The sequence below is a fragment of the Setaria italica genome, chromosome I (genome assembly GCF_000263155.2).
Source record: "Setaria italica strain Yugu1 chromosome I, Setaria_italica_v2.0, whole genome shotgun sequence".
NCBI lineage: Eukaryota > Viridiplantae > Streptophyta > Magnoliopsida > Poales > Poaceae > Setaria > Setaria italica.
In genome coordinates, this window is record NC_028450.1 from 6,776,052 (window position 1) to 6,803,315 (window position 27,264).

A 27,264-nucleotide genomic window follows, 5' to 3' on the forward strand; every position below is an offset into this window, starting at 1 on the left:
CTAAGGCTCCAAGCACATATAAAAATCTATACCAATTTCTATCTAGATGTGCACTAGATTTTTCTATGTGTCGCTATCTCTACCGCAAAAGAGTTTTGCACCCTAGGTTCCAATCCTATAAACTACACATGACAATTCTAGGAAAGATAAACGCGGAATTGTAAGTGCAATAAGAAATGCGGAAGGTAAATGTGGTAGAGAAGAAAAACTTCCGGCATGGCGGCATGACTATTTTTACCGAGGTATTAGAAAGCAAACCTTCCCCTCGTCCTCGTTGTTGGAGCCCCTCTCAAAGGGAATGCCCGCGCAAGGGCATAAACTCCCCGGTCAAGTAACTCCATAGGATAGCTGACAGGCCTTCCCCACGCGCAAGTGGTTCTTTGCCTAGCCTCTCCCGGATGCTCCTTGCCGCTATTCGCTTGGTAGAGCTTCGGCAAAACGTCGAGGGTCTCTTCTCCCTCTCACAAGCACCGGCGGCCACTCCACAAATGCAGTTAGAGGGTTTCGCAAGACTTACAAGCCTCGGATTTCCAACTCTTGGTGCGCGCAAGCACCGATACAAAGGAGGTATGCAAACCTCGCCTAACACTAGGCTAAACCCTAAAGCAATACGCTAATAGGCCTAAACTTTCACTAATCAAGACCTAAACTTTATGCTAATTACCTTAATCTTCTCTTTACACTTTGGTGGATAGATCACCTGTGTGTAGGTGAGAACCAAGCCTATAACTTCTCCAAACTCTAACATACTTGAAATGGCCGGGCAAAGGAGTATTTATAGCCCCAAGCCAAGAAACTAGCTGTTGCATAGCCATTGCAACTTTCTACGCATCACTTACTCATTCGATACCATGGTCATTATAGCCACCATATGAATCGGTGAGGCCCAATTATACTCCAAAACTTCTGAAGCCGATCTGAGCCGAACCGACGATCACCGACTGATTCAGTGATGGTTATTATTACCAAAGTATGAATCAATGGTAATAGTGCACGCGCCTACCTTGGTCCTACCTGTGGTCACCGACTGATTCGGTGATGGTTACTATTACCAAAGTATAAATTGGTGGTAATAGTGCACGCGTCTACCTTGGCCTAGCCTGTGGTCACTGATTGATTCGGTGACGGTTACTGTTACCAGAGTATGAATCAGTAGGATGTGTCGGTGCATATTTTCAGCAGGATTCGCTTCAAATCTTCATGTGTCTTTGTCCCGGTTGTCGGGTATGCATCCCAGGCCCACGAGTAGGCCCTATGCGGCCCACTAAGGGGCGTACTCGGACGTAATCAAGACTCAGGGGCTGCGCAGCAAATAGGCGTATCCCACTCGGACTCCCGAAGACTAGTTAGGTATACATATGGAAACTACTCTGTCTACACTGAGTAGAACCCTGTAACCGTACCCGACTAGGATTCTAGCTTGTAACCCTGCTCCCCCGACTATATAAGGGCGAGCAGGGACCCCCTCAAAGACAACACTCTCAACTCGCCAAGTCCAATACAAACAACATACAGGACGTAGGGTATTACGCGATCTAGCGGCTCGAACCTGTCTAAATCGTGTTCCTTACGTCACCATTGACTCCTTGATTCTCGACAGCACTTACCATACAAAAGACCACCTAGGGTACCCCTAGACGGGTTGCCGGTCTAAAAACACCGACACCGACTTCATTACCATCATTTGTAAGCCTTAGAATAAGACTATTTCTAGATTTTTTACTATGCCATAGAATTCTTATAAGTCTTTTTTTTTTCTCAATTTGATGGTTTTGTAATTCATCCCTAGAACCTATAAAACACCTATAAAGGTACATCTTGCAAACACATTAGTTCCAATGACTATGTTGTGATTAATCACCAAAATCATTATGGCCTAGGGCCATTTTCCTTACAAACACGACCTGGAAGATTTGTAGATTCTGCGAAAGCGTCTTGCATTTGCTTTTCTTGTGTTGAATCCTAGTCGACAACTCAAACTTGCTACTAGTAGTACCAGTACCTCTTGCTGAATCTTTAGAGGCCGAGTTGGAAGCCTGCGGCACTAGACCAAGCTGCCTTTGAGCATGGCGAGGACGATGAGTATGGTGTGCTCATGGGCCTCGACCGGCCTCACCGCCGGTCGCCGGAAGGATCACAAACGACGACATCGCTCCATCAGCGGGATCATGTCAATCAGTCAATGCCATGCTTTTATCGTCTGCTGCCACGCCGCCTTCTGACAACCTATCATGTGTTGCGTCACTCAGCGTATTATGGTACTACGTACTGTACTATACAACTTGCGGCTGGTTGAAACTCCAACGGTGCCATGGCACCGTGCCAATACTAGCTGAGAGCTGGGCGGAGAAGATGAATCCATGCAAATCATTTGCGTTGGTGTGCTTGCCGGGCTGGTACTAAACAAGATCCCAATTATCACGATTCATCACGAGATACGCATGGCTGCTGCCGGTGCTAAACTAAAGCCAACGAATTAAGCTATCATTGTCTAATTATAAACTGATTACGTAGTACGGAAAAGATAGGAATCCAGATTTTCCCCTTGTCTTCTATCATTTTTTTCTTTCTTTCTCTCTTTTTTGCCAAGTCACACGTCTTCATCATACTAAGAGCAGAAATGCCCATGTTGATATCTCCCATCCCTAATCTCAAACAAAGTTTTTTTTTGGGACAACTTATTTCTATAAACGTTAGTTGAACGAGTTGTTATAGAAAATTTTGTACAAAATTAGCTGAAAGAATTTGTCGAAAACTACTCTATATTGCTAAACAAGTTTTCTCAAAGAAGTTGAATAGCGAAAAAAAATTATGCGTATAGAAAACCTTTTTTAAAGTGAATATAGAAAATTTTCTAAAAATATAACGTTCTCCTCCCTATAAGTTCTTGTGACAAAATCATTGTAGTAGTTATGCTGAAAAAGTTATCTCAATAAGTTTATTGCGTAACACTATTTGGAGAAGTTATGTGTAGAAGAGTTGTGGCAAGTTCACCTTACAACATTCTTCTAATAATTATGCGGACAATATTAGTTGTTTAGAAAAAGTTTGTAAAATAGAAAAATATCTCAAGAGTGCTAAAAAAGTTATCTAGAGAAATTATATTAAAAAAGGTGTGTGTCAAGTTCTCCTAACAATATTTTCGGGAAAAGCTATCCTCCAAAGACATTTAAAAAAATTCTATGAATAAGCTATAGCAACTTTTAAAAATAAGAAGTTGTAAAAAAAACTTAAAAAACAAAGATTATGGATCACGCCAGGATCATCGTAGACGTATATGCTCCGACACTCCCACACAGTCTCAGTTGGGAGGTTGATGGAAATTGCGGTTGGAATGAAACTCAATGAAGAGTAACAATGAACCCTTTGGTGAAAGTGTTCAATGATGTGATATGAAGAGCACAGATGTAACTAAAAGATACATGATCCTGAACAAATTATTGAAGTGCTGATTTCACGTCTCTTTTTTTCCTCCTTCCACAAGTTTTTGTCCTAAGCTCAAATTTTATAAATATATAATCTATCCATTTATATTTTTAATGCAATTTTTGATACACCAGTTTGTGTACCAGTGGCTAGTCCACCCACCAAACGACCACATCAGCAACCAGAATCCCCCAAGTGGTCGCATCTCTAGTTCTCTACCCTTTATTTACCCCCTCGCTCATCTCCACACTCGCCGCATGCACAATTGCAAGCTGAGGTACGCCACCACGCTCCACGCCCCACAGTGCCACACCTCAGAGAGCCGAACGCCATGGCCCCGACACCCGCCGCCGCCGCAACCGTCGGCCACCGCAGCTTCGTCCGCGCCAACCCGCGCTCCGACCGCTTCCACGCGCTGTCGTTCCACCACGTCGAGCTCTGGTGCGCCGACGCCGCGTCCGCCGCCGGCCGCTTCTCCTTCGCGCTCGGCGCGCCACTCGCCGCGCGTTCCGACCACTCCACGGGGAACTCCGCGCACGCCTCGCTCCTGCTCCGCTCGGACTCCCTCGCGTTCCTCTTCACCGCGCCCTACGCGCACGGCGTCGACGCCGCCACCGCATCCCTGCCGTCCTTCTCCGCGCCCGCCGCGCGGCGCTTCGCGGCCGACCACGGCCTCGCGGTGCGCGCCATCGCGCTCCGTGTCGCCGACGCCGAGGACTCCTTCCGCGCCAGCGTCGCCGCCGGCGCGCGCCCGGCGTTCGAGCCCGTCGAGCTCGGCCTCGGGTTCCGCCTCGCCGAGGTCGAGCTCTACGGCGACGTCGTGCTCCGCTACGTCAGCCACCCTGACGCCACGGACGACGCCCCCTTCTTGCCGGGCTTCGAGGACGTCATCAGCAGCCGGGGGGCGCCGGACTACGGGCTGAGGCGGTTCGACCACGTCGTCGGCAACGTGCCGGAGCTGGCGCCGGTGGCCGCGTACGTCGCCGGGTTCACGGGTTCCACGAGTTCGCCGAGTTCACGGCGGAGGATGTCGGCACGGCGGAGAGCGGGCTCAACGCGGTGGTCCTCGCCAACAACTCCGAGACGGTGCTGCTACCGCTCACCGAGCCGGTGCACGGCACGAAGCGCCGCAGCCAGATACAGACGTACCTGGACCACCACGGCGGCCCGGGCGTGCAGCACATCGCCATGGCCAGCGACGACGTGCTCAGGACGCTGCGGAAGATGCGGGCGCGCTCCGCCATGGGCGGGTTCGAGTTCTTGGCACCGCCGCCGCCCAACTACTACGACGGCGTCAGGCGCCGCGCCGGCGACGTGCTCTCGGAGGCGCAGATCAAAGAGTGCCAGGAGCTGGGGGTGCTGGTGGACAGGGATGACCAGGGGGTGCTGCTCCAAATCTTCACCAAGCCAGTGGGGGACAGGTAAAAACGTCACCTTTTCCCAGCTTTTGCATTGCATTATGCATGCAGCCATGCAGGATTTGGAAGGAGCAATTTCATCAGCTAAATACGGGACTCAGCATTCCTGTTATTCCTGACTGCATCATACTATTGTTATTCCTCTACCTTTCCCAATTCTAACTGGATCAGCTATGCCATTCAGGCCAACGTTCTTCCTGGAGATAATCCAAAGGATCGGGTGCATGGAGAAGGATGAAACGGGGCTAGACTACCAGAGAGGCGCCTGCGGCGGGTTCGGCAAGGGCAACTTCTCCGAGCTGTTCAAATCCGTCGAGGAGTACGAGAAGTCGCTTGAAGCAAAGCAAGCTGATGCTCTTCAGGAATCCTAGAATACAACTTGAAGAAGGGCAGCAGTTCTAGTAATTTGTATCATGGTACAAAAGAAAAAGGGTGTTCCTTGGAACACTTGACATGCAGACACCGATGTAGTAATAGATAGTTGAATATGACGATATGTTGCTACAACCGGTGTAACAGAGGTGATAAGAGACGGAACTTGAAGATACGTTACATGTTTGCTGAAATGCCTAAATAAAGAAATAAAAAAAAATGAAGCAAGAGACAACCGAAACTTGTTTCAGGGGGGCGAGCAAAACGACTGGCAGCGGATTGCCAGCAACTCCATGATTTTTTCGCAGCATTGTGGGATGGAGTTTGAATTTTCAAAAAAAATGTATTGGAGGCACTCTCTATCTACATATGCTATGAATTCATATTAGATTGGCCTAACACCTGGAACGTTTCAGACTGTCCAGGAGGTGTGAGGACGCGGTCTGCAGCTTGAAATGATCCCTACTGATTTCCTGTAACACCCCGAAATTTTAACAAATCTTAATTGGTAATTAAATGGCTGAACATCATTTAGTTAAGTGGTAAAAAAACAAGTGGTTTCAATCTCCCCACAATAGGCATATATAATACAAGAATATACATAAGTACTACAAAAATACCTTGATATACAGTACTCTTGCACTTGAAATACAATGACACTGATCATATAAGATATTATATTTCCTGCACAAGAAAAAGAAAGAGGGTAATAAGTTGACAACTCACTTAAAACCCTAAACACATCTTGTTTACAGTTTTGTCTAATTGATTATCATGCAACCAACTCTCTGGACTAGTGCATGCACCTAGGCGTTGCCATGAACTTCTAAATGCAGAGCACCTAGCCGGCCAACTTGTAGCAACAATAGTGCAATACCCTTTTAGCCAACCAATGAGAGACTCAAGTTTTCTACCAGCCAATCAAAGGTTGGCAGCAGGAACATGGCAAACCAACAGCCAATTAGAGATAGACAACAGCTTGGTGAGAGAGAGAGAAAGGGCAGTAACTGCAAGGCTTTCAGTACAAGGTGGAGGAGAGAGTGAGCATTCCCCCATGGAACTGACAAAATAGAAGCTCCTTGTTCCTTCCTGCAGCAGAGCACACCAAGAACCACTTTAGAAGCATCCAATCCTTGATGGTGAAGGACCATCATGCCATTCCAACCCCTCTGTAACAACCTGGTGACAACCACCCATAGAGAGAGACACGGTGGAGGAGAAGGGGAGCTCACCAGATGAGGAAGTCAAGAAGAGAGCGAGCTGATCAAGAAGAAAGACCATCCAAGGAGTGAAGATCTTGTAGGAGAATCAGAAGCTAAGGTCTGCAGTTAGACACCATCAAGCTTAAGGTAAGGTTCACATTCACAGCTTAGAGCGATTTTGCTTCAATAGAACTAAAATCATAGAACACCTTCCATTAGAGATTGATGTCTTTACTTAGCTATCACTACTGGCACAGCATGTCAAAAATAGGATAAGGTAATGTATTTTCCCAAGAACGTAGATGTGCTAGTTGTTTCACAGTGCAAGAGCTAATATCCTTTTTATTAATTGCAAGCATGCACAATAATGCTGGAACTTAGGCTAAAGAAGAAGCACGAGTAACTTGCACATGGAGCAACGCTCAGGTTGTAGCTGTAGAATACACAGTGAGCTAACTGAAACTGAGAAGGGAGATGAATGATAGGAACACTCACTGTCAGAGTCTAGAAGTTGATGCCACAGCCTGAGATGAAGCACGGCTTGCTCCTGCAACACGCAATGGGCCTTGGTTCCCATCACAGCACCACAGCTCGCCGGCCACAGCACCATGGCCGGTTCGCCGTCGGCGGCCCATCCTGCACAAGCCGCTAGGGTGAGGTGACAATTACAAGAGAGGAAGAAATCGAAGGGGAAAAATGGATAAATAGCATCCAGAACCCTTGTAGACTTGAGTTGGAGTAGTAATCGTCCAAGAACTTACAGCCATGGCTGTGGATTTGAGGGCAGTAGCTTGAGAACTGTAGGCGCAGGGAGAGGGGAATGGGGAAAAGAAACAGAGGAAAGATAGGCCAAAGAGCTGACATATGGGCACGTCCTTGAGTGGTCTTCTAACAAAAGGAAATGGTGCTTTGACAAGGATGTTAGCCTGTAACAGAACTTGATTAAATATATTAATCCAACTTAAGACTTCTAGCTTCATATAAACTAGGATGGCAGGCGCGCTATGCCGCGCCCGTATACTGCAGCGCTGCACGCCTATGCTTGTCTAACTCTATCTCGAAGCAATATAAGCTGCATAGCAAAAGAGAAGTAGGCAGCAATGATCAGTGGACAACTTCAATTTGAGCTGAACACAAATGTGGTAGTTTTTTCGCTCATATGCAGTCAAACTTAAATCTTAATAGATGGCCATGTTGTAATCGAAGAAAATAATGCAAATGATCATTTCCTCTTACAGTTGTACATTAGTGATTTCATCTGAAGCAAAAAAGGAAATGATCTGTGACAAACTATATCAAAGTAGAAACTTTATGACCTCTGATCAGCAACCCACGCAACATATAGATCAAAAACAGCAAGGAATGTGATAGTTTCTTGTGAGATATTCGGAGTAAGAATTATAACACTCTGTAGTAACAACATATTAGAACCGACTACAAACCTTAACATTTTGTGGAAATTTATCACAATATAAAAAAGATAGTCATCTAAATTTGTCCAATTGAAACCTGGGACGATCGTGAGGTACCTTTGATGAACTTGCAACACTGCATAGAGAAACTTCACATATACACAACTAATGGAACTGAATTAAGTAAGCAAGAATCCAACTACTGTCAGATAAACTCTACTGCAGTAGGCTAATGTCAGACTCCCAACACAAAACAATGGAAATAAATCTGTTTGAACAATACATGACTGAGAATTTGCACGTGTGCACTGTGATTTGGCAATGTGATACGTGGCTTCAATCACATAGTAACACAGTGGTAACACGAACTTGTAATGGAAAACTGAAGATGGAAAGGTAAACCGGTATGGGCGTGGTGCAGACTATTCACCGTTATTGCTGAAAACTACAAAAATTAAATAATAATCATATAACACTTCAACTGTCAATCTATGTGGAATTTCAACCTTGCCAAACTATACAAATCCATGAAGGCCACATCCTTCAGAATTCCGACCTTTCCAATGACATGAAACTGAAATTCTTAACAAAAGAAAATAGAGTTCACTCGTGTGTTTCTTTGACCATGTCCAGGAACGTAGCCGCATCAACTAAATCCACTTTTGCAGGCGCTGGAATGGCCATATGCACTGCATAACTTGCAAGAAACATAACGTAGCTCATGAAGAAACAGAGCTATCTGCTCTGTAATGTACTGAAAAGCAACCGAGATGACCAACATTTAGGCATACTTTCAGGCTCCACTCAAAAGGCACACATATGTTTTGTAATACAAAGCAAAACCTGAAGTCCTGAACTATGGCCCTGTTTGGCATGACTCCAACTCTGGGTGGAGCTGCTCCACTCCAGAACTCCAGGTGGAGCCAGCTCTGGGTGGAGTTGGAGCTGTCTGGTGAGGGTGTTTGGCTGGGAGGGTGTCCCTAGCTCCAGAAAAGAGGAGTTTGAGGGTAGATTGCCTTTCTTGCCCCTGATTCGACTTGAACTACTTATCACAAATATAAAATGAAACTACATGCATTGAAGTCCAAAATAATAATAAAAATTACATGTTCCAAAAATTTAAAATTTCAAAATAAATTCATAGTTCCAAAATAAGGTCGTTACAATAATCATTGCACTAATTCCATGCTAGGGCAATTGATGTAGCCATACTATCACGAAAGGTGTCCATAGTCACAAAGCTTGATTCCGAAGTTGATCCATCGGAGGCATGTTGAGACACAGCATACTTGTTGTATCTTTCCGGAATAGTAGGCATGTAGGTAGGATCTCTATCAAAATTAGCAAAGTCCACATCAATGCTAGCATGTTCACGTATGAAATTGTGTAGAACCATAGTAGCAGCAACAATCTTCTTTTGTGTGACCATTGAATAACCGGGCATCTTGTAAAGGATTTGCCATTTCATTTTTAACACTCCAAACGACCGCTCAATAACATTACGAACAGATGAGTGTATACGATTGAACTTCTCTTTTGGAGTATTTGGTTCCATACCTCGATGCCACTCGGGTAAGTGGTACCTTTCACCCTTGTATGGAGCCAAATACCCCGGACGATTAGGATAGCCCGCATCTACAACATAGTACTTGCCTACACATATGTAAAATAAAATAAGTTTGTGCATACAAATATGAAAAGGAACATAAGGAAAAATATTTACCTTGAGGAGGATGTGGGAAGACATTTACATCTGCTTCCAATGCATGGTACAATACACTAGTGTCATGCAAAGAACCCGGTTGACCCGCAGCCACATAGGTGAAGCGCATATCAAAATCACAAACAGCAAGCACATTTTGAGTTGCAATTCCAGTCTTACCAATATATCTCACTTGTTCTTCCGGTGATAAATACACACGAATATGGGTTCCATCGAGTGCACCAATGCAATCCTTAAAGTGTGGGTATGCTCTCTTGTCATTCCTAATCCTCTTGTGCACATTGCGAAAATTAGGATCTGTTGGTCTCAAGAAATCTTGTGCCATGGCAACCACACAATTTAGAACTTCATGAAATTTTCTACTAATGGTTTCACCTGAGTGTTTGAACTTATTCTGTCCTCTTCTATTTGACTCACACCCACCACATGTGAATAGGAAAATGGCCAACATTTCAAGAGTATTCATGTGCTTCGATGGTTTTAATCCGTACCTCTCAACCAACACATCATGAAGATCCTGAAAAATAACCTCATTCATCCGAAGCATTCGATGGCACTCCCCTGGAGTGTTTACCGTCTCCATCAGCCATCCCATTCCACTCTGTTGTGAAAACATAAATCTCGGCGGTGCCTTATCCATATATGAGTCATGATAACTTTGTGCTAGCTTACCACAGCTCTCAACCATTTTAAAAAAATATTCACCATCAGAATCACTAGATTCATCAGACTCACTTGAAGACATCTGTGAACATTGACATAAATGAAATGTAAGATACAACTGTCATACATAAATAAAATGCAATAAGATAAAATGTACCACACATGCGACAAAAATAAAATAGTAGCATACACAAATGACATCACTCTCACTAAGCCAATTTCTATTTTTCATATTTATCATTGTACTTCCTCCTAAGCCAATTGAACCTAATCTCATTAGTAGGCAAGGTCATGAACATCTCCCTTTGCTCCTTCTTCACAAACAGTTCAGACGCCATGTAATGTTCATTGCTATCATAGCCGGCCCCACAAGCAATCACAACCTCCATCACTTCCTCAATAGAATATTTTCCATGTCTCTTCGAAATATATTCATTAGCTGAACTTGCCATACTTGTTACTGCTTCTTGAATTAGGAATGCATTTCCAGACTTCGCTTTTTTACCACTCCTGTCAACAGGCCTTGCCAGTCTCTTGCCACTCGCAGGTGAAGGAGAAATACCAATATCCTCCTCTTGTGTTTCAGGAATGAAATCATCACCTTCTGGCTCAAAATTGGTTGCCTCATCTTGTGTCACATCAACATTTTCGGTTGCTTCAACATTCACAACATGAGGAGACCAATGATCAATACCAATAGTAGTAATGTCAGCAAAACACTTGGCTAATTCATCTTCATTCTCAAGGCCCTTCTTTTTGAACTTGCCACAACCCGGAATCTCCTGAAATAAGCACATAATAATAATATTATTATAAGTATTATCAACAGGTTTGACATATGCAAAAAAATATAGCAAAATTTTTTAACCAACTTACAGATCTAGCTTTTTTCCACCATTCATCATCCATAGCAATAGTCTTCCTTATAGGATCCCAACCAGTCCCTGTTTGCCTTAGCATTAGTTTCTTCCATGCTTTGAAATCTTCCTTCAACTTGTCCCATTTGTTCTTGATCTGACCCTTGGTAGCCACAATTCCAGTCCTTTCCTTGAACCCCTTCTCAACCTCAGCATAACCAAGTGCATTCAAGTGTGTGTTTGGCCGATTTCCTTTTTCAACTTGTTCGGCAAACAACACACACAACACTCGAGTGTTCTCCGAATTCCAATCAATTTCTGGCATCTATCGAACTCACAAATTTCATATTAGAAGCCCTCGCGTATATCAATTTCATACACACACAGCAATAGAGTATATCAATTTCATACACACAGCACTCGAGATTGCGCATATCAAACATTAGGAAGCCTATCAGTCAATGCACCCAGAACATTACAAGTGCACACAAATATATTAAGACGAGACTATACCTCACCAAAGGGGAAGTGATAACGAGCTCGATTTTTTTGCAAGTCCACTTTTCTTCACGTGCTCCCGCAGACCATCAACCTACAGAAAAGTGTAACAGTCAGGAATGCATTTTTCTGTAAAGCTGTCATCCAAATTCATAATACATCAGAGGTATAACAAATGTGAATGGCCATGCGTATTCATAATGAAGAAACCACTTTCTGGAATGTTCTTTTGTGGGATTTGAATTTGGGTTAATGGCCTGTTAGTACATATCATTATGTTCACCATTTTTCTGGCAAATAGAGGTATATCATTATGTACAGAGAATTTCGTCCTAGCGTGGCAACATGGTTGCTTGGCAAATAGAGTATCAGATATGATGATGCTCACATGACAGTCAGACTTTGCACAAGTGTGTCATAAAGAATGGTCGTCCGTTATATTAGATGGCAATGTGCAGTAATCTATGAAGATATCCATACAGTGCGTGGTATAGGCACCACAGTGCCGCTGTACCACTCTGAAATTGTGCCAGAATCATTTCATTTGTAGCACCGTATTGCTGCATTGCATCAGAACAGGCCAGAAGCAATGGAGGTAAACATTAATGGAAAGCGTACAGCAAGCAGAAATTTGCAAGCTTTTGTACACCACCTGATCTTTTGCACACAGCAGAAATGCAGAATCAAACATATCATAATTGACAATGATTAGAAACATATCATAAATTTTGTTACGAATTTCCTCCAGGAAATAGGCGGGGCTTAGCATTCGTACGTTACAGTCTACTTGAAGTGAAGTGAAAAACTCTAGCTACACAACAGTGCAAGCCTCCTAGGCTCCTAGTCATGCAAGGGCTCCTCTGCCTTGTCTTTGCTCAGGCAGGCCAGGCCTCTGCAGGCTGCAGGCAACCCCTGCGCATTCGTACGTTACAGTCTACTTGAAGTGAAGTGAAAAACTCTAGCTACACAACAGTGCAAGCCTCCTAGGCTCCTAGTCATGCAAGGGCTCCTCTGCCTTGTCTTTGCTCAGGCAGGCCAGGCCTCTGCAGGCTGCAGGCAACCCCTGCGCAAACCGGGCCGGCGGCCGGCCGAGAGGAATTTGGAATTCCGGCAGCAAACCAAAAGATCCATCAATTCACCACTTCCCTCAATCTACCATAGTAATCCACGGGACCCTAATTCATAGAGGGGGACTCGAATTGGCGGATTGGCGCTGGGGATTTCATACCTTTGAATGGGCGGCGGATCTCCTCCCACGCCGGTGGCGGGCGGGCTTCGACGGCGGCTTCAGCGGCTTCGGCGGCGGGGCGACACGGGCGGCGGCGGGGCACAGCGGCTGGCGGCGGGCTTCGACGGCCGACGGCGGGCCTTCGCGGCGGGCTTCGGGGGCCGGCGACAGGGCGCTCGGCCGGCGGCGGGCTCGTCCAGATGCGGCGGGAGGCGAAGCTAGGTGGCCGGGCGGGGTAGGAAAACGGCGGCGGGCCTACGGCGGCTGGCGGCGGGGCTCGGCCGGCCGCCGGCGGGGGTGGACGGCCGCCGGCGGGGGTGGACGGCCGCCGGCAGGGGCGGCGGCGCGGCTAGGGTACACGCGGCGCGGGCGGGACTTCACGCGAGGGAGAAAAACAGAGGCGCGAGGGAGAAGAATGAAACGTTACTTTTGTGTAATCAGTGGCAATGGTGGGTAATTACCCACCAACTCCACGAGGAGGTTCAAAAGAGGGAGTTTTGGAGCAGCAAAAGAGGTGCTCCAAAACTCCACCCTCATTTGTACTACAGCTCCATGGAGTTGGCAGCTCCATGGAGTTTTGGAGTTGGGTTGTTTGGCTACTTTTTTTGTTGGAGTCGCTGGAGTTGTGGAGTGGAGCTATGCCAAACAGGGCCTATAAATACAATGTGAACGAAGCAAAAAAGTAAACTTGTAAAGGAAACACTAAGTATCTGTAAAGTTTAAAGCAATCAATTTGACTGCACCTAACTAAATGTAATGTAGCAGTGTAGCACTGAATAATGATAATAGGACAGAGAAATTCCAGTGTGGGATAGACGATCGATTTCCATTCCAATTCAGTGCAGCACCCAGCTCCAATCAGCATTGCCGCATCGTGATTCAGGTTTTGACATAATAATTAAAAGGCAACTAAATTGGTGACCATGTAATACTGACATCCAGGTTTTAGTGGCATGTAAACTAATAAATCATAACTACAGTAGCTTCTTCTCACCGTTGACAGATGCAAATGAGCTCCCAGAACCAGAGAGCATTCCCAGATCCAAACAGCACATAACCATCTTCACTACAGCAAGGAATTTGCGGTATAAATTAGCATATTGAAATGAAGCTGCTGAGATGATTGCGCGCGTCAGAATGAACAAAGTAGCACGTAGATGTAGCCACATCTGAGTTTTTCCGAACACTGAGAAGAGATAGAACTAAAGGGGAACAAAAGATTGTGTCGAGCAAATGGATTCGGATAATAACTGGAAAAATGAGACCGGCGGCAGCAGCATAGCTGAGAAGCATGAGGCCAGAGAGTGGGAAAGAACACCGTCGATGCGTAGATGGCGACGCCTGATTCGGCAGTGGAAATGCCTGCCGATTCAGAAGGAAGGGACCGGTCACCGGAGCGGCGCACTGTCCACCTGCTCGCCTGATGGCCCACAACCAACACAACTCCGGCATCGCCCGGACATGGACGCACACGGAAGGGAGGTAGGACCTGAGGAAAGGCACGACGGGCAAGCGCGGCGCCGCGCTCGGCGAACTCGGGCGCCCTGCGGCGGGCTTCACAAGTGAGGACGCCGACGGACCTGCAGCACCCATTCGAAGGAGGACGGCAGCGGCGCAACGACGTGCGGAGGAGGCGACAATTGACCAGCTCCCGTCCGGCATCGCGATGCCCCACATGGCCGCTGCCGCCATGAGCAGTTGAGGCAGTCCTCCTCAGCTTGTGGCCACCCACTGCGCCAGCAGCTCCGTCTGCCCATCCGCCTCCCCGGAACTCTACCCGCCGCCAAGCCCTTTTTGCACGGGCTTGGATCCCACCGGTGGACAGAAGGCGGCGAGCAGCGGCGGCGTCGAGGGGTTTTTTTTTTTTCCTTGCAAATGAGGAGGGCGAGGAGGACGAAGCGTTGTGTCGTGTCGCCGATTTGGTGGAGATGCAAGGACGACTCTCCTGGTTATGGACTTATGGACACGCGGCGAGCAAGTGGCGTGGCTGACTGCTTGATTCTGTTGCTGCGCGTCAAGCAGACGCGATGAGCAGCCACGTTAATGCGCGACACGCAGTATGATCTCATTGGGTGGACACGCGGCGTGACGCAACAGGCGGGAGCGGCGGAGAGGCTCCGGAGCCAGCGATCCTTACAGCGATATATCTCTAATCAGGGCACCTTCAACAGTTTAGACGGCTGCTGTCTGTAAGTTATATATAGACAGTGATGGCTGCCGTCTGTAAGTTATATATAGATAGTGAAACCGACAGCTTATATAATGATGTGTCTTTTAAGTTGTCTGCAAGTTATTTAATTCATTCAAATCAAGGTGATTAGGTATAAATATGATCTATGTATGCCATTTTGTTGCTTGTTCACTCAATGCAATGCATGCTACCTCATATTATGGACACATGAATTTGACATAGAAATATAAATATAATATATATTTATAATAATTGATCTTTGCAATACATAATATGATAATATAATAAAGACTCAATATATTAGTCATAAAGACTCAATAGATTACTCGTGTAGGTCTAGCTTTCCTTGCGGTCATAACGCTGCCAAATATGCTCAACCAAATCGTTCTTGAGCTGCTTGTGTGTAGAGCGACCACGGATAACCTTGTTTCTCCGAAGTACCTCTACGAAGCATGGGTTAGGATCATCACTTGTCCTCACTTCGGTGGTAGCACAATTGTTGCACTCGGATTGTCATTCAAATCCAATGGAATTTTGACCAATTCCTTCTCATCTTCAACTATCATATTATGGAGGATAATACAAGCTTGCATGATGTTAACAACATCATCCCGTTTCCATAACCATGCCAGACGTTTAACAATATCAAAACGAGATTGCAAGACACCAAATGCGCACTCGACATCCTTCCTTGCCCCTTCTTGATGTTGTGCATATAATTTGTGCTTCTCCGTTTGAGGTTTTGATATTGTCTTCACAAAGGCAGCCCACTCTGGATAAATCCCGTCAGCAAGATAGTATCCTGTGTCATATTGCGTTCCATTTACAATATATTGTACTCTAGGGGTTTCTCCTTTTATCGCCTCAATGAATAGCGGTATCTTATTCAGCACATTGATATCATTATAGGCCCTAGCAGTACCAAAAAATGCATGCCATATGCGAAGATCTCGTGATGCAACTGCTTCAAGGATCATAGTAGGAACACGTTTATCACCACGAGTAAACATGCCGGCCCAACCTTTAGGACAATTCTTCCACGTCCAGTGCATACAGTCAATGCTTCCTATCATACCTGGAAAACCACGGGACTCATTATCTTGTAGAATTTTTTCAAGTTCATCACTTCTCGGAGGGCGCATGTACTCCGCACCAAAGCACTCTATCACTCCTTGGGAAAATTTTCCTAAGCACAATAAAGATGTGCTTGCTGCAATCTTCAATACCTCATCAAGTTGGTCAGCCGGTGAGCCATATGCTAGCATTCGAATAGCTGTAGTACACTTTTGAAGGGGTGAGTGTCCATCTCTACCGGTTGCATCCACTCTTCGGGTGAAAAAAGGATCCCAATTACTAAGCTCTGACACAATTCGGAGGAATAAAGGTTTCGACATCCGGAATCTCCTACGGAACATTTCGTCGGTGTAGATAGGATTTGCAAAGAAATAATTTGCAACAAGATCGTCGTGACCAGCTTCTCGATTACGTGGTATGTACCTTCTCGGCTCACTATGGCGACGGCGATGGCGAGGTGGTTCAGATGATTCCCCTTGAAACTTAGCCTTAATCTTGTCGCTAACTTTCCTCCAAAATTCTTCTAATCTTGCGTCCTCAGCAATGACATCTTCAAGCGTATATACCTCCACTAGATCAAAATCTTCTTCGATGACTTCATGTTCAGCGGACAGGCCCTCATCATCATCTTCAATAGCTTCATCAGGTGCTTCATCACCGGGCAGGGCTTCATATTCCAGTTCTTCATCAGTGGATTGAGTTGACATTGATAGGAACGTGGAGAAAAGAAGCATCTATGCATAGTGCCACCGATGGCCATGTATTTATACTGGAATATGTTACACATTTCACAATTGAAGCACAGGTTCACACCTAAATTACAGATATCACACCTCAAGCAATATGTTGGGTTCACACCTAAGTTACAGATTTCACACCTCAAGCAATATGTTGGGTTCACACCTAAGTTACGGATTTCACACCTCAAGCACAGGTTCACACTGATGGGCAAGTAATATGTTACTATCTGATTAGTGAAACGCCAAGACCACAACAAGTGTTCAGTTCACTAGAAATAAAATCACAGCAAGTAGTATGTTACTATCTGATTAGTGCAACTGCCATTCAGTTTTCCATAGATTAGAGCCATCTAAATTTTCCCTTCGAAGCATCTCATGACAGGATGCACAATGACAGGCATCTCAGATGCACAATGACAGGCATCTCATGATTCATGAACAAGAACCATAACCATATATGTTTAACAGCTTGGCCACCTTATCTCAGATATCAACAATAAACCTGTGTAGCTGCTCATCTCATCTCAATGCTAACAGGAACTCATCTCCATAATCTAATACAAGTAAAAAAGCAAACATAAATCAGTACTGCATGCAGATGAAGGGCATTCAAGAGATAAGGGCACAACACTTTATGCTAGTTGTAAAATACATGTAGTTGTAAAATACATGTTGATGCATAGTCTAGAGACTGCAGATTGGTTGTTCATATTAGAAATGGATGGCATGTCCTGCATCTCAATTCGTTTGTATCTTTTAGTTAGTCATAAATTAGCATGTTTATCCTGTTTTCCTTACTGAAAATACAGTTAACTTGTTAATACCATGAACCGTATACTTCTGGACCTAAATATTGTAAATCTTTACTACCTAGTTGTGAGAAATTGGAGCTAGAACTGGTCTGGACCTGAAATTGTTAATCTTATTACAGGCTCTGCTATCACTAGACCCATCAACAAGGTAAAGTGATGATCTCGATCAAGTGATCATTCATTATCAGAAAGATAATTTAGGTTCCCCTTGGGGATTAAATAATTTAGATTACCTGGATCACCTCCCTGAGTTTCGGTAGCCGCATTTTCGTGCTTATCTCCATCTCCAGCAGCTGGGCATCGTGAGCCTTCTTTCCTGCGAGCCTTCTTATCTGCAGCTGCTTTGGCCGCAGAGGCAGTCTGCAAGGCGAGCGACCCGTCGGCCCCCGCGCGCTGCAACTCTCCGAAGGGCTCGTCGGCCAGCACGCGCTCTAGCTCCCGCTCCCGCTCCGTATCCTCATCATCGCTCCCTGACTTGGACTCCGACCCCGACGAGGAGGAGACCGCAACCTCACCGGTCATGGCGGCGCGGCCATGGCGCGAGGGGGGATCAGCTGCTGTCCGCGCGGGAGGTCGATTCGGCGCCTGCGGAGCTCGAGTCGACAGCGGCGGAGGTCGATTCAGCACCTGCGGAGGTCGAATCGACGGCGGCGGAGATGCTCCTGTCAGAGTTTGCTCGAAGCGTGGGGAAAGCGACGACGCGGGGAGAGGAGGAGGAGATGGATTTGGCGCGGAAAAATCCCACGCGCGCCCAAATTGCTGTCCGCGCGGGATCCGCGTGCGGTCGATGGAGACGAGGGCCGTACAACGCTGCTGAACCGTCTCTACCCGCCTCGGAGCACGGGACGTCGCCGTCGTCTCGCGAGGCGACGGCGCGCCCGTCGCCTCGGCGAGAGAAGGTCTTTTTTGCAAAAGTGTCGGCTCGCAGACGGCTTACAACAGCCCGTTGTACGTGCCCTTATTATATTAGTACTTGACCTCAAATCCAATAATTCTAGGTTGACCAAATGCCACACAAATATAACTGTGCACAGTATAGAAATTTTGCAGTAATGTAATTAAGCTCTTTTATACCTGTTAATTTACAGAAACATGGAAAGCATGGAGACAAGCATTTAAGAGATGAACTTTTCTTGGGAGCTCGGGCAAGTCAGGTAGATATAATGATTTCTTTTTGAAAAGATAATCCTTTTTAAACATTGCATCAAAAACTATTTTCTAAAGTAAACCTAATGAGACGATGGTTTGGGATGGATAAGGGTGTATGGATGATAGTTGAACATGGTGTGTAGGGAGGGTCCATGAAATGTGATGATGAATTAGGGATGGGTCGGACTCTCTCTACATATCTAAACTTAAGGATTAAACCTCTCTCACTCATCTTGTGTGCCGTATCTTATCATGCCGACCATGGGTTTGTTTGAAACAAGTCGAGTCCAGTACCCATCAAGTTCTTATACACTTCCTATAGGAGAGGTTTGGGCTATGCTCATTTAGGTGATGATGAAGTGCACCCAAGCGCATATATTAGCTCACGTGGTTAAGGGTTGGATGTATAATATACGAAAGTGGGGAAGTTTGGTATTTTGACCATGAGTCGCATCAAGGAAATGCGATGGCAAATTGGTTGGGGGTGACCATGGGTAAAGTGACACAAACCTGCACAGGGTTAAATCGTGATTCACGTCATGTCTCCTAGTATGGAGGCTACGGGAGGCTATGGGAGCCTACAGGAGGTTCTATTAGTATGGGTGAATAGTAGATTTGTTAATAACTCTTTCTAAAATATGCCATTTTTTATAAATGATTTATATTGAAGGATGGAGATGACAAATGATTTAGACATGCATTTCATTCGATTTATTACATACTTGCTGAGTACTTTGTACTCACTCTTGCTATTAACCCTCCCCCTTCAAATAAAAAAGGAGACGACAGACGATGGTCTTATTGCAGAACAAACGATGTACATAAAAAGGTGCCAAGTCAAGAATGCATGACAAATACTACATATGTAAATTTGATATAAAGTTGTTATTTTATTTCTTTTAAGTAATATTAGTTAGCTCTTTTATGTTGAAATGTAATGAATAATGTAAAGTCCTAACTATTGTTCTGCTGCATCACTCTGATTAGGGTCATTATTCGAGAAAGCGTTGCTTTGGTAGTGAAAATGCGGGGAGTTATATTTCCCTGCAAAGGAGCTCCTCATTGAGTCCTCTACTATTAGCCTATTAGCCGCTTCTACATCAAGCCTTGGATTCGCTTCAAATCAGATTCTAGAAAGACGGAAACTAAGAAATTTGTAATAGACCCAAGGCCTTCAAAAACAACGAGATTTGGCTAAGCAAAAACACAACATAATTCATGGGCCTTAGATTGTTGTTCTTTCAGGTTGCTGGTGTGGGCTTTTTTAAAGGAAGCATGGGCCCAATCGGAAGTCACTTCGGCTTTCCACAGGTTTTCGTTTTTGGGCTGGGCTTAGACAACAAGAGTATCTGCGACTCTCCGAGGCAGCGGAGGGATATCAATATCATGGAACCATTTAGATTAGTCCCACATCGCTTGCTTTGCACGAGCAGGGTCACCGTGGGCGCGTTTGGAAGCCTGTGTAGCTTCAGTCGGGCTCGTGAGCTAGGCTCCAGCCAGACGGGCTGGGTTTATAGGGTGCAAAGATATTGATTGGCAAATCTTGCACCCCATGGTGTTAGCTGGATTGAGATTGTATTTGTTATGGTGGACCGGCAGTGAGCCCCCATAACTAACCTAAACTGCCATCTAGAGATGGTGTTTGGTAGCTTGGACAGGGGAGAGATTCCCTCATCACAAGCAGGTGCTTGTGAAGGTTACCCCATACCTAGGCGCCTAGAAATGCATAGATAAAAGGAAGGATACTGAAATTGAATTAAATAACAAGTACTTAGGAAGGTCAACAATATAATCGTGATCCCAATTTATAGAGGAATAAAATTACATTGAGTTCATAAGGTAATTAGCAACCTAGTTAACATAATTATGACATTACTCGCATAACATTGGCAAGTAAAATGCAGCAGGAACATGGTACTAAGGACACTAACCACTTGGAAAAGTCAAGATAGATGAAGATAGCAAGGAGAACCACAGTTCAAGCAAACTTGGATGTCTACCAAACCATGAATCTACAATATGAATAATTAACGGGTCAGGTTTGAGCAACAAAAGGTAACCAAAATAACAAATTGCATGAAACCAAGTCAGCATCACCTGAAAATGGCTCAAGGTATCAATAATCATAAAAAACAGAGAAATTCCCATGTGCCTTAGCAGCCGGCAATATCTCCAAGCATCATTGCCACCAAGCAAAACCATGAACATGAGGAACATAAACAAAAGCCTCAGACATAACCTATTAGGGAAAGCAGGTAAGAGTGAACAAAAGCCTCAGACATAACCTATTAGGTCAGTCATCATCGGCAAAGAACTGATGCATGGCTCAGATTTGTAGTACTTGCCTAACAACTAGGACACTGGCAGGAGTTGCCTCCTAGTGAGGCAGTCAGAGGAACCCCTGATTGATCACTAGGAGCTAACACCTGCAAAGGTCCTTAAGGGTGCGTTTGGTCGCTGTTGTGACTCATGAGTATTGTCATCATCATTGCCATCCAAGAAATCATGAATTTTGTTAAGAAAATGAACAAGGCAGCAGCATAATACAGAAGTGGGTTGTTGTTTAGGCTCAGCTCAGGTGCAGATGCACGCGCCAAGAAGCTACCTAATAGTGAGGCAACCGAGGCAAGGTATACCTCGTTTGCCTTAGTATGTAGGCAGCATCTTGTGGCATACATGCTACCACCTTTACATCATTGCCATTATGAAGATGGACGCATCAGAGAGGGTTGCTTATATCGTACCGAGAGGTCGTACTCGCCAAGCTCGAGTGGATGTTGGTCAAGTTACCGTAAGGCAACATGAGCAAGGTCCACATCAAGCTTGGGGAATAACCCCCTAGCTCAGCACTCGTAAGCTAGCCTATCATCATCCGCACACATAAAAAAGATAGGCAAAGCAAGTGGCAAAAAAATTGGAGCCTCACCGTACTGAAAGCAGTTGCCTCACAAGTCTGACATCCTTCCTCGAACACTTGGATTGAAAACTGCATTTCGATCATCAAAAACCAAAAGGTCAGATCAAGAATTTGCTAGGTCAGAGCACAAATAAGTAAGCTCATCATTCCCAAATAAGCAAGCATAATAGAACAGCTGCTACCATGATATTGCCTCAGTACAAATGTATCACAGGCAGAGAAACAAGTATGAAGGGCCTCAGATTATCAGTTAAATCTCCACAAAGTCCATACAGACAGGTGGACTCCAAAGTGGTAGCAGAAGAGTAGAAACAAAGAGTAAGAACAGAGGCAATAAAGCTAAAAGACATCAAACAAAGAACAGCATATACAAGAACCATAAGCAAAGTGCCACTTCATCATTGCCCTACCTAGTAGTAATCATCACAGGTCAAAGAAAGAGGGAACAAGTTCAATAGAAGGAACATGATCACAAGTTAAATAGTAAAATAAAAAATATAACCAACAGGTGAGCATGCTAACAAGCAAGGTAAATAAGAGCATGAACATGCCACCAAGATGAATAGTAAATTAAACAGCAACAGTAAGATGTCAACATGGCAACAAATAGGTTAAGAACATGCAAAAAGCTCAAATAGCAAAGTAAAACATATTAGTAAAATGTCAAGATGGAAAATTACTAAAGTAAAGCTAACAGGCATCTGATGTAAACATGCATACATGGCATCACATCACAAGTATCACAGGTATATAGCAGTACAAGATCCATCATATTACAGTACTTACCATGCAGTTCCTTAGCAAATACTTAGTTCCAATATTCTTAACCTTGCCATGCTGCTATAGAAATTAATTAGTAATTAGCTGCCCCCCATGTGAAATAAAAACCAACACAAAAGGCCAGGTGCAAGTGAGGCTACACCCTAACAGGTCAGACCTATGTATATAGAGATCTGTGCAAAAGAAGGGAGTGGCTAGGGTTGGAGACATGCTCAACTGTTTTCCCTGAGCTAGAAGGCAGTAGCAGCTACTACATCACATGTAGTAGTGCTTGCTTAGCCAGGTCCTGAGCTAGAGGGTGCGATGGTTCTCACCCATCTTCATAAAGGCATTGCCCTGTGACTTGTTGTCCAAGAAGTGACTAAAAGCAACGATGAAGGCCTCCTCAGAAAAGCTAGGGATCAGCATCATAGCATTGTAGAGGTTAGGGTGCACCTGCTTAGGGCCCAGTCTCCCTTAGTGCAGTAGCCACATTGTTTACAGTATTTGTCATGTTGGTAAGGACAAGTACCTCCTTCTCAGACATGGCAGCCCTCTTCCTCTTATTCCCAGCACAGCATCCAGGGGCCTTTGAACCCTCACCAGAGCCAGCAGGCTTGGTGACCGCCTTTTCGTCCACCTGCTGCTCAGTCGAATTCAAGTCAACTAGCTGATGCTTGTCCACCTTCTTTTCTGTTGTCTCCCAAAACCCAAAAAACACGCCCAGCGCCTCTCCGGAACCCATGGCCCAGCGGCCTATTGCCATGCCCCCTCCAAAGATGATCTCCATCTGCGCGTAGTGCTCAATGGGCTTGTTCAGCAACTCAGCATCCTTAGGATGATCCTGCAAAACAAAATACCAACAACAACAACTTAAGTTAGTACTTACCAAAGGGAAATGAAAGCGGTTAATGAAAAATAAATAGAAACCATAATAAATCACTCACCTTGCAATGTCCCAGGTTGTGCTCCTGCTCAAGAGTGATGCTGCACGTGTCACCATCCTAGAGAGCACCACTGAGGTCCCTGAGCTTGCACACCCTACCCCACCTCTGCCTCCACTTACGCAGGTGGTTGTACACCTGAGTGGCGGTGACATACTTCCCAGTCCATTCCCACAGTGCCTTGGCCACCTTGTTCACATGCACATCCTTTAAGCCCTTCTCAGGCCGCACACCAGTGCCAATGAGCTCACACATGCGACGTAGCACAAACCCGGAGGTGGTAGTGGTCCACCTCATAGGAGGGTGAGGCACACCACCAGCAACTCCACCACCCTGTCCCTGACCACCACCACTAGCAGCACCACCCACAAGTTCCGCAGGACCACCACCCCAAGAGCCTGAGCAACAGCAACACCCACACCAGCCAGAGCACCAACACCACGACCAGGCAGACCCAGGCCCGAGGCAGCAGGAACAACACCTTGACCAACAAGTAGGTGACCAGCACTAGCAAACCTAGCAGCAGCAGAACCAAAGAACACGTTCTTCTTAGCCATTGGCCTAGATAACCAATAGTATAGATTGCACCACAAACCATTAAGTACCAGACATATTATAGGTTAGGTCATTGCATCCCTTGTGTCCCCAGAGTAATAGCAATTTAATAGGCAGCAGGGAAAACATCAAAGTAACTAGAAGGTGATGAAAACAAAATAGCAACAACAGATACGCAGAAACAAACAGAATTTAAACAAAAATAGATGCAGGAAGAAAGCAAATTAAATTAAGTACAGTTGAGGTCTCAGCAAGTTCCAGCCAGCATCACATCACTGCCACACCACCATTATTTCTTATAGTTCCACTAAAGCACACAAGACACTACATCCTAGAAGACCCCTTGTTCTGCCACATAGCTAAAGCCCACTCATTCCTCTTAGCACCCCAGGCCCTAGCTTCCTGTGACATGGCTTGTTCTGCCACATAGCTAAAGCCCACTCATTCCTCTTAGCACCCCAGGCCCTAGCTTCCTGTGACATGGCTTGTTCTGCCACATAGCTAAAGCCCACTTATTCCTCTTAGCACCCCAGGCCCTAGCTTCCTGTGACATGGCTGCATGAGTGGGTGCAAGCTGTGTTTCTGAGGGTGGTGGGGAGAAATCCTCCACTAGGATAACTTCATCTACCCTAAGCCCTAAGATCCAGTTATGCAGAATATAACAAACAATGTATGGATGGTATGGCTTATTGTCTAGCATTCGAAACCTACCCTTAAGAGCTCCAAATGCCCTCTCAACTGTTGTCCGAAGGGACGAGTGCCTTAGGTTGAATAGTTCCTTGGCATTAATAGGGGTTCTCCTACCCTCGAACTCTGACATGTGGTACCTAACAGCCCGATACGGAGGAAGGAATCCAGGTCGCAAAGAGTAGCTAGCATCAGCAAGGTAGAATTTCCCTACACATGAATGGATTTACGGTACATGAGCTACCTAGTGGAACAAAATAAAATAACTTGTGCCTGTAACAAGCTGGGTGGGCAATATACCTTGTGGCACCCTCAACCCATCATCCCGCTCTAGCACATCAGCTAAGACCAACGCATCGTGTGCTGATCCTTCCCACCCAGCAAGGATATAGGTGAACCTCATATCGAAATGAACAGCAACTAGCACATTCTGTGTTGTGCTGCTCTTACAGTCTCTAAAAGCAGCCTGCATCTTAAATGGCACTCTAGTAAGAATATGGGTACCATCAATAGCTCCAATACAGTCCTAAGAGAATTAACATGCATGCATCAGTGTACCATGTATTGTGTAAATAAAAGTGCAGCAACAACGTACAATATAAACTACCCAAATACCTTGAAGTGTGGATTCCATCTCTGGCTCCTAAGGATTTTAGGATGGGTGGCACCATCAGGGGCTCTGATAATCTCACCCCTCAACTCCCCATCTACATAAAGCACTTGTGCAAAGTACCTACTGACTCTATGGATCTCCTAAAAGTGTGATGGATCACCCTAAATCTCTGGTTGTGTCCCACAATGTGGAGGAATATGGCAACCTATTCCTCAACACTAGTGTGTATGCTGTCCTGTAGGAGGAGCCTCTCCCTAAACAGGTTAACCAACTGAAAGAAAGGAGCTTTACGCATCCTTAGCATGCTTACAGACTCAACCTCTATGCAATTATATATCTTATCTAGGTTTGCCTTCCTCTAAGAATCGACCACTGCCCTAGGAACCCAAATAGAGTTCTCTTCCTCATCTGAATCAAACCTGGCCCTCCTAAGCCTAGCGTACAGAAATACAATGCATACAACAACAAGAACAGCAGCTTGTGAAGCCATCCTGGCACGGTAGTCATGCAACTCCATCTACATTATGGCATGTTAATAAATAAATTTTAAAACTTGTGTACTGAAATGGAATTGAAGACATCCTAAGGTGTGGCAGTATACAGCAGCATGTGTCGGGGATAGATCCCCAGTACCTGCAAGGAAGGAAGAAGACAAACTCCTACTAAGATTTCTCTATAATGTTATTAGGACTCATACCATGTAATCCTATTAGGACTCTTCCTTGTAACCGACTAGTAATCCTCCCCTTGAGTATATAAAGGAGGACAGGGGTACCTAGATCGGCAGCTTAGACCAACATAGCTCAGAACCATCATCAATAGCCAACAATTAGGCTACACAACACCCAAACGCAGGGCACAATATACAACACCTTAAACAGGACATAGGGTATTACGCTACTCTGGCGGCCCAAACCTGTATAAATCCGTGTCTTGTGTCCTCACTTTTATCATCAAGTTCCAGATCCAGCGATCCCCCACTGAAGCGTCCCCACATAAGTAGAGACTAAATGTGTTGCAAATATCAGTCCCAGAAGTCTGATAGCACATTTATTCAATAGATAATTAAGTTACCGTACAACTCCCAGGGGAGTGGGCGTGAAAGCCACGCAGCGATAAGAAGCAAATAAATAATAGCGGCTAACCAAGCGACTGTCAAAAGACAGCACTCGGGACTACACAGCAGCAGAAGCATCTTGTGAAGGCCAACACCACAGACAGCGTTGGGTGCGGACACAACCTCCTACTCAAACTCCTCGGTGATGAAGTCTGGGTCTTCCTCTGTAGCAACGAAGCAAGGGTGAGTACAAAAGTACTCAACTAGTCCAACCCCATCCACGGAGGGGGATACAAACAAGTATATGCATAGGATATAACAAGGATAGGCTAAGGTTCATTTGCAGTAAAGCTAGATTTTCAACACATGCACGGGTTTATTTTCTAAAAGAGTTTTGTAAAGCTTTTCTTTAGTAACCGAAACATTGAGTGGGGTTGATCCTACACAAAGGATCCAAATTTTATTGCTATCGGACTTCCCGTCTGCCATAGCTCACGGCACAACTGCCGGACACTTCCAAAATCCAACACACGCCATGAAACCATCCATTCCCAAGTGCTAATTATGTGACCAAGCCGTAACTCGTCCAATGCCATGGACACGGCTACCCGGATAGGTTTTAACTCTGCAGAGGTTGTACACTTTTCCCACAAGTAGGGTACCGCAGCACGATCACCTTAGTGCCGGTGCGGATCCTAACAAAGCGATTACCCACCTTAGCTAATACTGACTAGTCCACATGGAAGCACCCAAGGGGTTAACGACTCATCCACGAGACCGTCACCGAGACCTAAGTCACCAAGATCTTACTCCTTTTCCATGGGCTCCCGTTGCTCACCAGCACACCCGAAGACTAACAGTCCAACTAGTGGGATTTATGCTAAACCGTTGCCCATACAACGGTCGAGTGATTGCACGATGGTTGAATTAGGCAAGATGACACATCAACTCGGTCCTTAATCATGAC

General features: G+C 45.3%; 4 protein-coding genes and 1 long non-coding RNA gene across 9 annotated transcripts; 2 read left to right on the forward strand and 3 right to left on the reverse strand.

The window, feature by feature from the left end:
* Positions 1–3,625: 3,625 nt before the first annotated feature.
* On the forward strand, positions 3,626–5,444 carry LOC101756001 (4-hydroxyphenylpyruvate dioxygenase-like). Its single transcript, XM_012848820.3, is given in 3 exon segments — positions 3,626–4,415; positions 4,418–4,847; positions 5,029–5,444. Coding segments are annotated over 3 exon segments (1,275 nt in total). The 5' UTR covers positions 3,626–3,757; the 3' UTR covers positions 5,216–5,444.
* LOC101763411 lies at positions 5,315–15,172 on the reverse strand. 5 transcript variants are annotated; one of them, XR_002677508.1, is made up of 6 exons: positions 13,794–15,172; positions 6,914–7,344; positions 6,449–6,538; positions 6,225–6,305; positions 5,837–5,900; positions 5,315–5,689 (listed from the first exon to the last, which is right to left on the reverse strand). XR_002677508.1 is itself a non-coding variant. In XM_022826186.1 (4 exons), exons 1-4 carry the CDS (start codon positions 7,396–7,398, stop codon positions 5,629–5,631), a joined length of 528 nt encoding a protein of 175 aa, XP_022681921.1. In that variant the 5' UTR covers positions 7,399–8,388; the 3' UTR covers positions 5,315–5,628. The 5 variants fall into 5 exon arrangements, 2 of the variants coding, with proteins under 2 accessions (XP_022681921.1, XP_022681922.1); XR_001164914.3 differs by lacking the exon at positions 13,794–15,172 and having other exon boundaries at positions 6,914–7,054; positions 7,180–8,388; XR_001164909.3 differs by lacking the exon at positions 13,794–15,172 and having other exon boundaries at positions 6,914–8,388.
* LOC111257110 lies at positions 6,273–19,947 on the forward strand. Its single transcript, XR_002677509.1, has 3 exons — positions 6,273–6,565; positions 18,705–18,770; positions 19,545–19,947. It is a non-coding gene; the product is annotated as an uncharacterized LOC111257110 (long non-coding RNA).
* On the reverse strand, positions 10,302–13,098 carry LOC101763007 (L10-interacting MYB domain-containing protein-like). The gene is made up of 4 exons (XM_004951728.3): positions 12,800–13,098; positions 11,587–11,665; positions 11,093–11,398; positions 10,302–10,998 (listed from the first exon to the last, which is right to left on the reverse strand). Exons 3-4 carry the CDS (start codon positions 11,396–11,398, stop codon positions 10,438–10,440), a joined length of 867 nt encoding a protein of 288 aa, XP_004951785.1. The 5' UTR covers positions 11,587–11,665; positions 12,800–13,098; the 3' UTR covers positions 10,302–10,437.
* On the reverse strand, positions 15,312–18,654 carry LOC101762599. Its single transcript, XM_004951727.3, has 2 exons — positions 17,850–18,654; positions 15,312–17,358 (listed from the first exon to the last, which is right to left on the reverse strand). The coding sequence occupies exon 2, from the start codon at positions 16,796–16,798 to the stop codon at positions 15,467–15,469; it is 1,332 nt and encodes a 443-aa protein (XP_004951784.2). The 5' UTR covers positions 16,799–17,358; positions 17,850–18,654; the 3' UTR covers positions 15,312–15,466.
* Positions 19,948–27,264: the final 7,317 nt, after the last annotated feature.